The sequence below is a fragment of the Sus scrofa genome, chromosome 1, assembly GCF_000003025.6.
Source record: "Sus scrofa isolate TJ Tabasco breed Duroc chromosome 1, Sscrofa11.1, whole genome shotgun sequence".
In the NCBI taxonomy this organism is placed as follows: Eukaryota; Metazoa; Chordata; class Mammalia; order Artiodactyla; family Suidae; genus Sus; species Sus scrofa.
Window position 1 is genome coordinate 243,263,128 of NC_010443.5, and position 15,606 is coordinate 243,278,733.

General features: G+C 42.8%; 1 protein-coding gene across 2 annotated transcripts in view; it reads right to left on the bottom strand.

Moving 5' to 3' along the window:
- GRIN3A (glutamate ionotropic receptor NMDA type subunit 3A) overlaps positions 75-15,606 on the bottom strand; it is a 153,538-nt gene continuing 138,006 nt past the window's right edge. For both annotated transcript variants that reach the window (XM_021066896.1, XM_021066903.1), the window contains 3 exons: positions 6,571-6,735; positions 5,232-5,308; positions 75-805 (listed from right to left, as the gene is read on the bottom strand). In XM_021066896.1, coding sequence (XP_020922555.1) covers positions 469-805; positions 5,232-5,308; positions 6,571-6,735 — 579 coding nt within the window. In that variant the 3' untranslated portion in view covers positions 75-468. The remainder of the gene's footprint in view (positions 806-5,231; positions 5,309-6,570; positions 6,736-15,606) is intronic.

Sequence of the window (15,606 nt, forward strand, 5' to 3'; positions counted from 1 at the left end):
AGTTGTAGCAAAAGCTAGCAATCCTGGATAACCTTGCTCTATACTGAGGTCAAAACCAACAACCCGGTAAGACACAGGTATGAGTATCAGTTTTATCTCCTGTTGTTGATAGTGCAGAGAAAGGGCCAAAAAACAGAAATATTACTGTGGCACCTGGTAAAAAGGTTCGCAGGAGTGGGGGCTGTCTGGTTATTCACAGATTCCTCATACAACATTTACTCCTGTCTAATTTAAGATTTTTGCTCTGATAAAGACTCCTACCCTGGACACCTAGGAGTGAGCTTGAGAAGACTGGCTGCTGCTTTGCAGGCTAGAGGGAGCAGACTTGACCTCCAAGAAGACTTGAAGTCCAAGAAGACCTAGACCTTAGCTTCCCCACACCTTGGAGAGTAGTTACAAAAGAGCCTTACAAAGTCTCAAGCGCTTAGAGGAAGGTCAGGAACTGAGAAAGGGGAGCAGCATGGCCACTTAGGGCTCACAAGTCCGATTTGTCCTTTGATATTCTTCCAGCTCCGTTTTCCGGCTCATGGCCAGCTGCAGCTCCTGCCGGATCACCTGAATCTGCTTCTCCAGCTCTGAGAGCTCCTGCATCACTGAGTTCCGAGCCCCGTTTAGGGAGGCTGCTTTCCCATTGGTGGTCAGGGAGGCAGGGAGCTCTCCTCTTTGTGGGAGAGGGATGTCATGGTGGGTCCGCAGGCCCGGCTGGTTTTGTCCTCCCTCATCACTGAAGATGTATTTTCGTCGTTGGTCATGACTCAGATTGGAAGTATTCCACACAGCGAGCTGACGGGGTCCCATGTTGGACCTAGGAAACCAAGAGACACTTTAGGTCACCCTTCTACTCTGCAGCTCTCAAAGTGCTGTTCCCATCTGTGAGCCACTTCCTGTGAACACAGGTAGAGACGGGGTCATAAAGCTGTGGTCAGCGGGTCTGCTGAAGTGTCAAGGGGACAAAAGGAGCCAATACAGTTCCTTTCAACTCAAGTTCACAATCTCAACAAGTCTCACGTTGCCCTGAAACTGGAATGGGTGTGTCACCTGGAGGGCTGATGGATCAGGGTGTGGTACATTCTTTTGTGAAGAATCTTAGATGCTTTTCTGTTACCTTCTTGTCACTGAGGCTCAGAAAGCTGCACTGCCTTGAAACACTCTATGGCTCTAAAGATTGTGCTTTGGCAGAAGTGAGGTTCAGTTGACTCAGCTGCTGGACTCTAAGCATGGGCCTGCTAATAGATACGCCAATACAACTCATCCTGAGTCCCGTAGGACAACCCTAATTCTTACCAGTTGAGTTGGAGGAGAATAAAAGTATCTAAGCAGCAGGTTTCACAAAAAGTTTCCCATTATAGGGATGATTTTGTGAATTGAGAATGACAGCTGAGGTTTGAAGCTTAAAAACAAACAAACAAACAAACAGACCCAGAAAGCCTCAAGTTCTTTCTGGAACAATGGATGTCAAATAGAAGCAGATTCGCAATCGTCTTTCAGGCTTGGTGTCATGCCACCTACCACCATCACTGAGATGGCTGTACAGAGCAAAAGAGCTGTTTTGGCACAGGTCAAGGGGTCTGGTTTCTGAAATACATTTGGACAGTCAGATGCAATGAGAAGAGTTTCTTGCTACAAGAACAGATAGAGTCCTAAGCACGGTTGCTGATTTCTTCCAGCTTCGTTGCAGGGGAAGGTAGGGGCAGGAGGACTATGACCACATTTGCAATCTACCACAGGACAAAACAAAACAGAAACACTCTATTAAGTTCTTGTGTCTTGGTTCCCATCCATGTTACTGAATCAAGACTTTATTCCTGGACTCTTACTTAGCAGGAGGTGAAGGGGAGGACCTGCAGGGGGAGGGGAAAAGGGAGGGAAAATAAAGTGTTGATTCAGTTACATGGATAAGAACAAAAACACAAGAACTTAACAGGGTGATTCTGTTTCATTTTGCCCCATGGTAGACTGCAAAAATGGTCATAATCCTTTGTTCTTCTTTTCATCCAGATTGCTCTGTAATGTGACTTTGCAGCTCATTCTTATCAAGGGGGATACAAGGAGGAAAGTCTGCTTTCCCTCCCACTTGAAATTTGTCTGGTCTCATGACTGGTTCTGGCCAACAGAGAGTGGCAGAAGTGGCAGTTCCAAGCCTGGCATACTTCCACTGCTTCTCTCAGCAACCTGCTGCTGCAGTGGGAACCAGTCCAGACTAGTCTTCTGGTTGACAATAGACCATTGGAGAGAGTCCCCAGTCTTCCTGGATGATCAGCTGAGGCCATCCTAGACCAGCCAACCCTCTGCTGCTCTCCCCTTTCCCACAAGCTGGCTGCAGACATATGCCCCAATGTGGCCATGATCAGCCATGTTCGGTCCAGATTAGAAGACTGCACAGCTGACCTACAGGTTCATAAGCAACTCCGTGTTTAAAACATTACAACTTGAAAGAATTTCTCAAACAGAAAAAACCGACTGATAAGTGTCTCAGCCTTTAAAACAAACACATTCCAGACCACCCGGCAGTTCTTTAACATCTCTCATGGTTTAAGTCTCATATGAATGAACAAGGGCACCAGAGCCCAGCTTTCATGTGTGCTGGGCTGGGTAAAAGTTCTGTAATAAACCCACTTACAGCTCCATTGGCTTTACACTGCGTCAGAGGTGTGGTTTTAATTCTCCTTCTAGCCTTTCAGTTCCCTTTAATTTTTCCTTCAAATCTTTTCCTATTGAGTTTGAATAATTTCAAAACAATCTTATTTGTGGTGTGTGTTACATGGTTTACAATTTTTGTTTATCTTGAGAGGAAAGAGAAAAAGTGGGAAGGGTGGGGGGTTTCTTGGAAACCCAGTGGCGTGAAGGACAGACCAAAATTTACATGAAATCGCATGTTGAATAAACCAAGGAGTGAATATATATATATCCTTTTACAATATCTTCTTCTTTCTTCTGCTTTAAATAAAAAAGAAGCAGTATCTACTTTTGTATTATGGCCCAAGATTTCTCCAGGCCTTTCCTCAAACACGTATGTCAATAACTCAGTAATCGTTTTATTCACTCAATAAATTTGAAGCACACAGAAAGGACGTCGAGTCATAGTAGATACAGGCATTTCCATTGATAGTCTTCCAAAATAAAAGAGGGAGAGAGTTTTCAAGCCAGTAGACCTAACTCTCAGATCAAGGAATAATTCAGAGAAGGGAAAAACCTCAGAGGTGGGCATTAACACATTTTTCTGAAATCTCCAGGCAAGTAGAAATAGCCAATCTGGTTTTCTCCATAGCTTTGTACATATATCTAGCAATATATTATAGAAGAATAAGCAAAATACGGATTCCATGACAAGTTCCGTGTGCTAGCATCACAAATACTGTGATGACTGACATGTGGCTCTGAGCCACCTATGAATGCAAGGTGACAGACGTTCCGTATCAGATCTGGTGTCTAACTGGAAGAAATGAACATGTTGTATTGCTGGCCTCTACAGTGTTTCAGCTGTGTTTTATATTAGGCTTTCCTCAGCCATACAGTGTAAGGTGACAAGTGAGTTAACTCTATTTAACACTAAAAAGCTTCCACAGGGCAATTTTGTAACATCGAGGTTCATTACTCAATTAGACTATTCAGATGAGGTGTGACAGCTGTGGGACCTCAAACACGATGTTTGAAAGGTTATAGGTGAGTGCTGGGTTGTAGGGAGGTAGCATAGGAAATAGGGGCCCAGTGAGCCATGAGGGCATGTTGCCTTAGGGCCTCCTCAAAATAAGGCATTTCAGAAGGGACTCTATCAAGAAAAATGGGTAAGATGAGTGAAAGACACATTTGGTTCTGAATTGTGGTGAGAGAGATGTGAACAGGAGTCATATCACAGTTGGAAATGGGATCACTGGCAGCTTCCTGTTTCTATTATGTCTAGAAAACAAATGCTTTGTTATTATGAGGTGGTGTCTTTGCCACTATGTCTTCTTGTGTTCCTCTTTGGTTAAAACTTTATGTCAAAAATAATTATAGAAAAAATATACATAACACATCATAGAACAGCTGTGACCTGATCAGTCTGCAGCTTGCTGCTGACGAGGTTGCAGTGTGATACAGGAATACCACAGACTGTGAGGGAGGCGGATGTGCTCACTGACTAGAAAGAGAGGCGTTAAGAGATAACGGAAATGAGTCTGTCAAGCTCCATGCAAATTGCAGAGACAGCAACTGTGGCAATCCCCAAGGAGGTACAGACAGTAAAAAGGAATCACATTTTCCAACCCCTTTTCCTTTTCCTTTATTGTGAAGGAGAAATTTGAGTGTCGGATTTCAAGATTACCCAGAAAGCCAAGCTTGGACCTGAGGGTCTGCCATAGATGACAGGGGTGGCTTGGAGTTACTGGGGCCATAAACGGAGGCCTCTGAACATAAAGAATCAGGAGGTCACTTTAGGCAGCACGCAACCGAGGCCAGCCAGGTACTAGACCCAGATAACTTCTGGCATCTTTTGCCACCATGAATGAGGCCACAGTCATCCACAGACTGGATGTGGGGAAGGTGGGAAATTTCAATTTTCAAATGTCATCTATGCATTTAATGTTTGATACTTCCTATTAATGAGATGCTCTTTTCTGGGGAGTTTGTAGTAATAGTGCCAGGAAATGGATTAAGCAGAACACGTCTGTTGCATATGTCAAATATTCCTGAGTGCTGGAAAGGAGCTGGGAGAGGAAACATGCCATAAGGGCAATATTGCATGAAATTAATTGCCTGAAGTACTTAAGAATTAAGACTTGTATTTTGTACACAGTAATAATACCTAAAATAGCGTTGTTTTCAGGGCTTTATATGTATTACTACATTTAATCCTTACAGTATCTCTAGAAAGTAGGTACTCTATCTCATTTTTACTAATGAGGAAACAGTTTCAAAAAGGTTAAATAAATGACTTGCCCAAGGCCACATATATTGTAAGTGTTGGTCAGAATTTGAACCCAAATGCTTGACTCTAGAGATCATAGCTGCACTTCAACCACAAAATATATCGCCTCTACTGAATTTCAGTGCCCATCTATGTATAGATGTTATTTTCTATTTTGTCTGTTTTATTTCTCTTTGAAACCACATATTTTTACTGAATGTGTTTATCAACAACTTGATCCTGATTTGAATTTATTATCCTAGTTTCCCTCTTAAGCATGGAGTCTCAGTCACATCTCTGGATTTTTAACAGATATAAATGACACCTGGCACTGGCCTCTTCTTACCTCTTTTCCACACGTTTAGTCTTGAAACGCTGCTGCTTTTCCTCTACAAATGATGTGTTTAGTGCTCTATGTAATCTCTGGTGAAAAGAGCAGATTCAAAACATAGAGGTTATTAGAAACACACATCCATGGGACAAAGTACCCCCTAAGATTTAATCTCATCACTACAAACCTTGGCCTCTCAATAAATTTCCAGGGATGCCCCCAAACAGATCAGTATTCAGTCCCAATTCTCAAGAGAATAAGAATTCTAATTATAAGTTATCCTACCTGGAGGGGAAAAAAGTAATTCGATAGGAGCCTAAGAAATGCTCTGAGTTGTAAAAACGTTATGTGATATAAAAAAGTTATAAAGTGTGGCAAAGGGCCTTATACAATTGCTAAAGGTGTCAAAAACTTAAGTTTCACTTCTTAGCAGTGAAAACAAGGGAAGAACTGAGAATGAAACTAACTGTGTGAACATACAATGGAAAGGATCAGTTGTAAGAGGTCCTAGGATGAAAGTAGGAAGAACGGGGTTCCACTGTAACCCAACCAATGATAGTGACCGCTCTAGAAGATAAAGTGGTGTGTTAATAGCAGAGGGCGAAACAGATGAATGGGGCAAAGATGGCACAATGGCAGCCTTACTGCTGAAAGCAGTGATGGGAGGCAAGAGGGAATCCATCTGGGAGGTCAGGCTGGCTTCCCCCGCCTCACCTCTCACCGAGCTCAGGGAGGACTGATGCCTTGGCGAGACCCCCTTCATCAGTAAGAAGCCTTCTGGGTATATTTTGGTTCTCAATGCCAGTGGCCTTTGGGTCGAGATATGCAAGGAGTGTGAATGGAGTTCTGCCCGACAGTTTCAGTTCTCCCTGTAAGTGAGTGTGCAGGTGTCTGGAATACACAAGAGGAACTTCGATGCTATGAGCTTTAGTCTTGGCACCAGTGGACTTCAAAGCTCTGGACCATTTAAAATGCAGAAAGAACAGGGGCCTGTGGGTTCATCTAAAGGAAAAGAGGGACTTCAAGCTCATTTAATGGGTTTCAATTTGGCAAGAAAAGAATCCATCGTTCACACCATCTCTTCAGATTATCGTAAATGAAGCCAGGTTCAAAACAATGCTGTTGCTTCCACTGTGAGCAACAGTGCAGGGTTGTGTGAAAGGAAGGAGCATTATGGGATAGCTTAATTTAAGGGGCAAATGAATTAAACAAGATAGTATGGTGAGAGTGTCTATACCACCCTGGTTCTCTTGGTAACTTGGCATCTGTCAGTCTGACTTGGGGCACTGGATTCTTCCCTCTCTGGGAACTCTAACATTTAAGAATATTGCAGCAGGATAATGGTGGCACTCACCTGACTGGTGTGGAGCCAGTATTGCAGCCTAGATTTATTCTTGATGCGTGGTAACAGCAGCCAGTACACTATGTGCTCACCAATGGTGGTCAAGATGGACAGACCAAATCCAATGCACAACAGCACAAAGAGTCCAGAGAAGTGTTTGATGCCCATTTGCAGAGTCTGGCAGAACAGGAAAGAAAAGGCCATGAATGTGATGCACCACCTGTTCCCACTCTTACACGCAGATTCTTTTTTATTGGACCCAAGGAAAGCTGGACACTGTCCCTCTGTGTGCTCTGTAGACTTCACTATTCTACACTGTGAAGGGAATCCAGCTAGGACTAGGTGCTTCTGCAGGGCACAATTCCCAGGGTGCTCCTCACATACAGTGCAATTGTATGACTGGTCCCTAGAGTCGTGCAGAGGCCCTGTGTCTGGACCACTCTATGGTCTCAAGAGAGACACTAAGAGATAGAGATAGAAACTGAGATTTGAAACAACTTGATATATTAAAACACTGAATAGTTACCAAGGAAAGAAAGTCTCTCAGGGACTGAGAGTAGATTTAAGGGGAAAAGATGATGAATTCAATAATTTTGACATTCAGATCTTTCAGGAAACATGGAGATCATCTAGTTCAATGTCCTCATTTTTGGGACCAGAGAAGTGAAGGAAATTGAGGCATGTCATAAAATTGGACAGCCATGGAGGATAAAGAGAAGGGACCTACTTGTTGATTGCTTTTTGTGCCCTGATATAGGTATTATAACTGCCATTCATACTTGAGGAAACTAAGGTCCCTGCAGCTTTTAAGTGACAAAGCTGGTCTATAAATCAATGTTTGTTTAGCTCCAAAGCTTGGGCTCTTTCTGCTGTACAACAAAACAGCGGCAATTATAGGAACAACCATAAATAAAATAACTTTAACATCTGTGACAGGCATTTTGCTAAGTGATTTATATGAGGTCTCTATGAAATAGGCATCATTCAGTCACTGACATCAATGACCAGTCAATCCTGAAGAAAGAAAACATTTGCTAGTGCCTACTATGTGCCAGGCACTCTTCCAAGTATCAGGGGGTAGAGGGAGGAGGGTTATGCCCCTGCCTTCAATCAGATAGAGTCTAGGAAGGAAGCAAATATTTATACCCCCTGATACATTGATCCATGCCTTCTGGCTTTTGTGGAGAAGCTGGCTCATGAGATAAGACTTGAAGAGAGGTAGAATGTTGAGGCTTGGGTTAGGCACTCTAAGCTGAGGGCAGCAGAAACAAAGAAGGAAAGACATAAGCTTCTGACACAGTGATCTGGGGGCTTGTGAAATAGAAGGCTGTGCTAAAGGGGCAGGGAGCATAAGGCCTGAAGGAGAAACAGGGCTGCACTGGGCAAGCTTAGATAAAGCATATTCCCCAAGATCAAACAAGCCAGTGCTAAGCAGCCTGGTGTCATCTCTTTGTCGGAGGCTTTTGGTGGTCGTTGTCATTGTCATCATCATCATTGATAATTATTTAGCACTTAATATGTGCAAGACATACTTCTGAGCACTATGTCAACACAGCAACTTGCTTAATCTTCCTATTGACCCATAGGAAGGTCCTATTACTACTTTTATTTTGCAGGTGAGGAAACTTAGGAACAAAGGAGTTAAGTGACTTGTCCAAGGTCTCATAACTAGAAAAGGTCAGAGCTGTGTTCACACCCAGGCAGTCTGGCTCCAGAGTCTATCCACTTAACCACCTCACTTGACTAGTCATGAGTGATCCTCCTATCCTCTTGAAGGGGTTTTCTTTTTATTCTCCCCACCCCTACCTCTACCCCCAGTCCTAAAGAAGCAGCCACCCGTCAGGATGGTTCAGGAATGGCTAGACCTCTGGGATGTGCCAGGAAGTCTATCTGGGGGCCAAGATTCAGAGGCACAGCTTGGAGATTAAAGGCTTTGGGGAAGCCTGGGCCATGGAACCTCTTTTCCTCCATGATGCTACTACAGCAGAGGCTTTGAACCAAAAATAGGTGCTAAAATCCCTGGAGAAGGAAAGACCTGAGATGAGTAGGGGGATAGAGCATGCACCAGGTCTAGGAGACTGGGACACAGGCAGGAAAACTAGCAGACCACCTGAGAATGAAGCAGGAAGCCCAGCCTTAGTGAACAAGGAAAGCCGTTTAAGAAAGGTGAGAGGTAGGAGTTCCCATCGTGGCTCAGCAGTGCCGAGCCCAACTAGTATCCGTAAGGATGCAGGTTTGATCCCTGACCTCGCTCAGTGGGTTAAGGGATCTGGCATTGCCATGAGTTGTGGTGTAGGTCACAGACACAACTCGGATCCCAAGTTGCTGTGGCTGTGGTACACGCCAGCGGCTATAGCTCCACTTCGAGCCCTAGCTAGAATTTCCATGTGTCGAGGGTGCAGCCCTAAACACACACACACACACACACACACACACACACACACACACAAAGTGAGATGTGTTTGGGGCCCTAGTGCTACTCAGGAACTAGGGCTTTTCCTGGGACATCTCTGTATAAGTGATGACCAACCTGACCACCAGAAAATATATACAGAGGTGTTTGAAAATAGACCTTGGCACGGACCTGCTGTAATGTGCACAGGATATGGCTATTACAGAGGATACAATCAGTTACTACTGCTGTGGATGAAGAACCAACCAGGGGAATTCATTTTGGATTTTAACACTAACACTATCAAACACTCAGCAAAACACTAAACAGACTGGTGCTGCTTTCTTATAAGGTGCTGCCAAGATGAAGAAGAAAAGTGTAACTTATTTGGAATCATTCTGCCTTTAGAAGCATGGTGTTCCCCTCTTGTTGCATAAAAATAATTGTCTCATTTCCTCTTATGACCCCAATAACAAATAGGCTGTATTCAGTTTATTTTATCCATTTCTTTCTTCAAGTTTCTGTTGTTTATATCACATACTTATAGACTAGCAGAAATAGTTGCTGTTTTTCTTAGATTTAATATCTGTGTGCCAGACACCGTATATGCATATTATAATCTTATAATAACATTGTAAGTTAAGTATTATTGTCCCCACTTCACACTTGAGGAAACCGAGGCTCATTAACTACTGCACCCAAGATCATACAAGGTAATAAATAGGGAAGCCTGGCTATGGATCCAGCACTGCCAAAGCCTGTACCACCTTCAAGCAAACACCATTTACAGGTATCCCTTGCTATCTGAACTCTTACTGTCTATTCCCTGTAATAACTTGCAAACATTTTATTCAAAAATCAGCATCTGAATTGAAAATCCGCTATAATCTGCCTGTGGGCACCAATGACAATGTTGACGCTGTGTCTGATGCTGAATGATAAGATGTCTGACTGCAGCTGTAATTCAGCTGTTCTTCCTGGAGGGCCACACTGCTTCAGTGTGCCATGCATTAGATATGTGCATCTGCCCCATATTATCAAGTGAAAACTTTTTATTTGATAGAGTGGAACTTGCTCAACTTGGCATTTATCTTTGGTCAGAGGAAGAAGAAGAGGAGCAATGAATATTCAGTGTCAAAGCTTTAAATCCAGTGATGCAGACAAAGTAATGATTGCAGTTGCAAGTGACGAGTAGAAACATCACACTCAGAAATGCAATCGCAGCCTGGTCTCATGTTGTCAAGAGCTGTATAAATGACAGCAAAGAAATGCAAAGAGAAATAAGTTTTTTGTTTTCTTCATCCCATTGCTTCATCTGCAGCTTTATTTGATAGCTCACAGCCCTACACTTCTGGAGTCTCAAGAGCCAAGGAGAGAAGACTGTTCCAGGATTTAACCATGGGTAAATCTCAGGCATTTATGGCTTAACTTAGTCCTGCAGACTCACCCCAGCCCACCCAATTTCACTCACTTAACTCTTCGTTTCTTTTGCTTTTTAGGACTGCACCTGTGGCATATGCAAGATCAGGCTAGGGGTCGAATTGGAGCTACAGCTGCCAGACTATGCTACAGCCACAGCCACAGACACAGCAGTGTGGGATCCAAACTGCATCTGCCACCTACACCACAGCTCAACGGCAAAGCCAGATCCTTTAACCCACACTAAGAGAGGCCAGGGATCGAACCAGCGTCCTCAAGGATGCCAGTCGGGTTCGTTACCACTGAGCCACAATGGAAATTCCCAGTTAACCAATAAGTAACATTCAAAAATCACTTTGCTTGCTTATTTTATTTTGCTAAATGTTACTTATATTTGTTATGTTTAACATTTTATTTTATTGTTCATTTACATTAGTACACATTTATTGCACTGTGGAGGAAAAGCATACTCTGCATTATGCACACATGAATACCCACTTCTTAAGCATTAAAGAACTGGTGTTTTAAATGCTTCATACTATGCAGGAATCATTGCTGGACTATCATATATAGAAATCCATTCATTGTGCATTCAATTTTAAACACTAGTGAGTGTCTAAGAATGGTTTAGTGATTTTTAGGGAAACTGGTTGGGCTTTTTGAAGTGGAAATTCTTTATTGTTTTTCTCATATAACAGAAAAGGCTCCTATTATCTGTAAATTTACTAGCCAACACATTTCCAGAAACAGACTAGCTTCAAATGGAGAGATGCTTTGACTACCAAAGGTTCTGAGTGGTCTTTGTCGCGATTGTCGGTGCTTCCAGTGACATGTAGAAGCCAAGACCACCACTTTTGTTGCTGCTAAACCCTCTTTGGCATCTTGCTCAGCTGTGGACCCTCAAAACATCTCATAGCCGATGAGATAACTGACTAGACTCTGAAACCTCCAGCAAGTAATGCAGTTAAAGTATTTCAGTCATATTTGCCTCAGATGTTACTGGTTAAATCCTATGATTTAAGCCTCCTTAGACCCCAGTCCACAGCTCTCACCACACAGCAACTAGCCCATTTCTCTGGTCCTCTAAAAAGTCTGTACTCATTGCTTTCAATTCCTCTCCTTCCATTCGCTTTTGGACGCACTCCAATTAGGCTTTTAATACCTAGCTTAGGATCCTGGCAAAGGCAACAATGACCTCCACATCACCACATCCAATAGTCGATTTTTGACTTATTCATGCATTAACTTGGACACCATTGATTATTTCATGCTCTTTGATGTATTTTCTTCAATGTTTTGGGGAAGCCTCTCTCTTTGTTTTACCTTAGTCTTCTTGCTGTTTCCGCCCCATCTTTCTGACTGTGAACACTGGCATAGCTTCAGTTCTTTAGCTCCATTTACTTTCTTAACCAGACTCATGGCTTTAAATACAATGTACTTACCAATGGCTTCCAAATTTTTATCTTTTCCAACTCCTGACTCATCCATATCTAATAGACATCTCCAGCTTGACACATTAAAATTACCTCTGAATTTCCTCCCTGAAACCTCCTCTTCACACAGTCTTTCCCATCTTAACAAATCTCCATCCTTGCAATTTCTCAGGCCAAATACCTTAGAGCAATTTTGATTCCTCTCTTTCTCTTCATCCAGTACTATTGTGTCTGCAAATGCTGTGGAGATTATTTGCAAAGTATGTCCAGAATCTGATGACTTCCCACCACCTCCACCTACCACCCTGGTCCAAGCCACCATCATCTCTCACCTAGACCACGGAAACAGCCTCCTGACCCCTTCAATCTGTTTTCTGCAAGGCTGACAATGACTCTCAAAATATGTCACTCCTGTGCTCAGTATCCAGTGATGGTTTTCAGCCTCATACAAAGAGTCTTTACACAGGACCACAGGACCTTACATGACTTAGTCCCACAACTGCTAGCTTCATATTCTTCTCTCACTCTTTTACTCTGCTTTGCTGCTTGGGCTTCCTCACACTTCCTTAAAAACCATCCAGCAGTTCCTCCTTGAGGGTTTTCATCTTCTGTTCTCTCTGTCTATAAATTCTTCCACCAGGAATCAGTATTGCTCTTTCCCTTATTTTCTTCAGGCCTCTGCTCAGACGTCATTTATCAGTGAAGTCTACCCCAAACACTATGGTTAAAAAGGCAAATCCTGGAATCCCCTGGTGTCTCAGAGAGTTAAGGTTGGATCCCTGGCTGCGGAACTTCCACATGCCAAGGATGAGGCCAAAAAAAAAAAAGGGAGGGGGGCAAACCCTTCCCCTTTCTTTCCTGGACCCCCTACCTGGTGTTAGTTTGCTCCTGACATAACATGCGTTTGTTTATTGCCTATTTTCCTCCTCGAGGAGAATGTAAGCTCCAAGAAGCCAGGGATTTTGCCCACTTTGTCCAGAGCATACCCTGACTGCCTAGAGGAGTGCCTAGCACTGACTAGGTTTTAGTATATGTGCTGCTGAAGCGAGCACTAGCACTTACTAGGTTTTTAATAACTATTTTTTGAATGAATGAATGAATCCTTATGAAAGTTAGAATCTTTTTATTTTTTTATTTTTTGAATTTTATGGCCATATCCATGGCAAATAGAAGTTCCCAGGCCAGGTACTGAATCTGAGCCATAGCTGTGATCTATGCCATAGCTGTGGCAACACTGAATCCTTTAACCCACTGTGCCAGGCCAGGGACTGAATCCATGCCTCTGCAGCGACCTAAGCCACTGCAGTCAGATTCTTAACCCACTGTACCACAGCAGGAACTCCTAGAATCTTTTTTTGGGATGATGTAAATTTATATATCCTCCCCAACCGCCAAACACTTTTGTGTATTTCAGGAGGTTTTAGAATAATTCCGTGAAGGAGAAAGATAGAGATGGATCTTCTCAATGGATGGATGAGAAAACTTGCCATCCTGACTTCCTAATGCCAGTATCCCTCAGTCTGGGGACCTAATGTGAATTGGGAGGAAAAATACAATTAATAAAGTAAAAAGTTGGAGGTAGAAGGCAGTAATTTCAGCTTGCTTGTGTTGGAAATATATTGTATTGATTTTATTTGCTTGGGATCCTTCCCCTGGGGAACTGTCCTCCTCCACTTCATGTGGTTTTGGGGTGTCTACCACTCACAGGCTCCCCAATCCTTATCACAGGAGGCCAAGCATGGGACCCAAAGTAAGCCAATTTGCATCTGAAGCAGACACATTTGACTTTGAAAGTGGTTGGAACAGAGTCATTTCCAATGTCAGTGCCTCACAGACACTACTTCCAGCCACTAACGTTCCAGAGTCCTGTGATTCCTGAGGCATCAGTTACTCTCCTTCTTACCTCAAAACATTGAGCTTATCCTTCCTTTTTTTTTTTCTTTCTTTCTTTCTTTTTTTTTTTTTTCTTTTTAGGGCCGCGCCTGTGGCATATGGACATTCCCAGGCTAGGGGCTGAATTGGAACTGCGGCTGTATCCTATGCCACCACGGCTTGTGGCAATGCTGAGCAAGGCCAGGGATCGAATGAATCCACATCCTCACAGAGACAACGTTGGGTCCTTAACCTGCTGAGCCACAACTGGAACTCCCCCAATTCCTTCGATAACCCCCTTTATCTTGCTTATATTAATCTGTTGCTTGCAACCAAAGAATCTGCACTGATCAACTGCTCCAAGATGTCGATAACCTATTTGAGACAGATGATTTTTCCTGAGAACACTGAATGAATTTATCACATGAAGTACATACCTGAAAAAACTTAGTTACAATTACTCTCAACACTTCTCGAACTTATTGGGTACTTTCCCCTAGAGCAAAAGGACTATAAGAACCAGGGGAAATCTTTTTATTTTTCACTGATCTAACGTGTTAAGCTTTGTGTGATGATTTCTCCTCCAAGTGTGTAAAGCCAAATCCTGGTGTTCCAAATGATTTTCTTTTTCTTTAGTAAGAGACCTGGGTGGGGGAGGAATAATGGTTTTAGTAAGAGGTAAAGACAAGAAACGTTGTGAAGCTTTTGAAGTATTAACTCCTAGATACTTGGAAGCAGGATGAGGAGGAAGCAGACTTGAAAGCTAGATTTCCTTTTTGTTGCCCAGAAGAGCAGGAGCTCATTAAAACTTGGCAGACTCCTTGTGCCTGTACATACAACTCTGTCCGGGTTGGGGGCAGGGACAGAAGATGGAGACCTGCACTTGCATGAGGAGTGGGCTTCGGAGGTACCAAGAACAGCCTCCAGAGGAGAGAGTTTGCCTGGCTGGAGACAGTGGGGTAAGACCATGCAGTGTAATCATTTGTGATTTATAAAAAAGTATAACAAGAGTCATGAGAAGGGAGAGAGCAGATATTCACTCAGAAAATCTGGAACTTCCTCATCAATGAAGACCATCTGAGAGAGTACGTTTAACAAAAGAAACAAAAGAGATGATTTGCAAAATCCAGGGAGACACTGTGATGAGTGGAGTTAAAATTGCTCACACATTTGGATAGGAATATAATCTAGATGGGACACTAAAATCAGGATCTGCAGGAACTTCTCATTGCTTCCCTGGTCCTGGGAGCTGTGGCACCTCTCTCTCTTCCAACCTGGAATCTGTCTAATGGCTCCTCACCAGGGCACTGCCCATGGTGCTGAGGAGGTGCCCCTTTCTGTTCCTGGTGCTCCCAGAGCCCCTCCCCTTCTCGGTTTGGGTAACCATGTTTCAGGCTTAGACCTGATGCTAAAGGTGCTACACTAGCTCCGCTGCGCAGTCTTTTGAAAAATCTTAATTTAATAGGACAACTCAAAAATATTTCTAAAAATTAACTTTGGGGTGATTAACTATTATTCTTATACTATGTAAACAATTACTTTCAATTCTTCATTTTTTTCTTCTGAACTATGACCGTATACATACATAGTTTCTAGAGTTGTAAGCTCTATGTTAATACAACAATTATGCTTCTTAAGAAACAATATATTCTAAAATTAATGGGTTTACACAGTCATTTTACTTATTAATATTAATGGCTTTATATTTTCACCTATAATTTTACTGTGATTTGACTACTACTTCCAAACTGTCAGGTGTTTAAATTTTCTTTCTTTATTATATATAATAAACATTGCTACAATAAAAAATCCTTTGCATAGAGCATTAAAAAAATCTTTTTTTTTTTGGCTGTGCCCATGGCATGCTGAGGTTCCCTGGCCAGGGATCAAACCTATGCCACAGCAGCAACCCAAGGAACAGCAGTGACAATG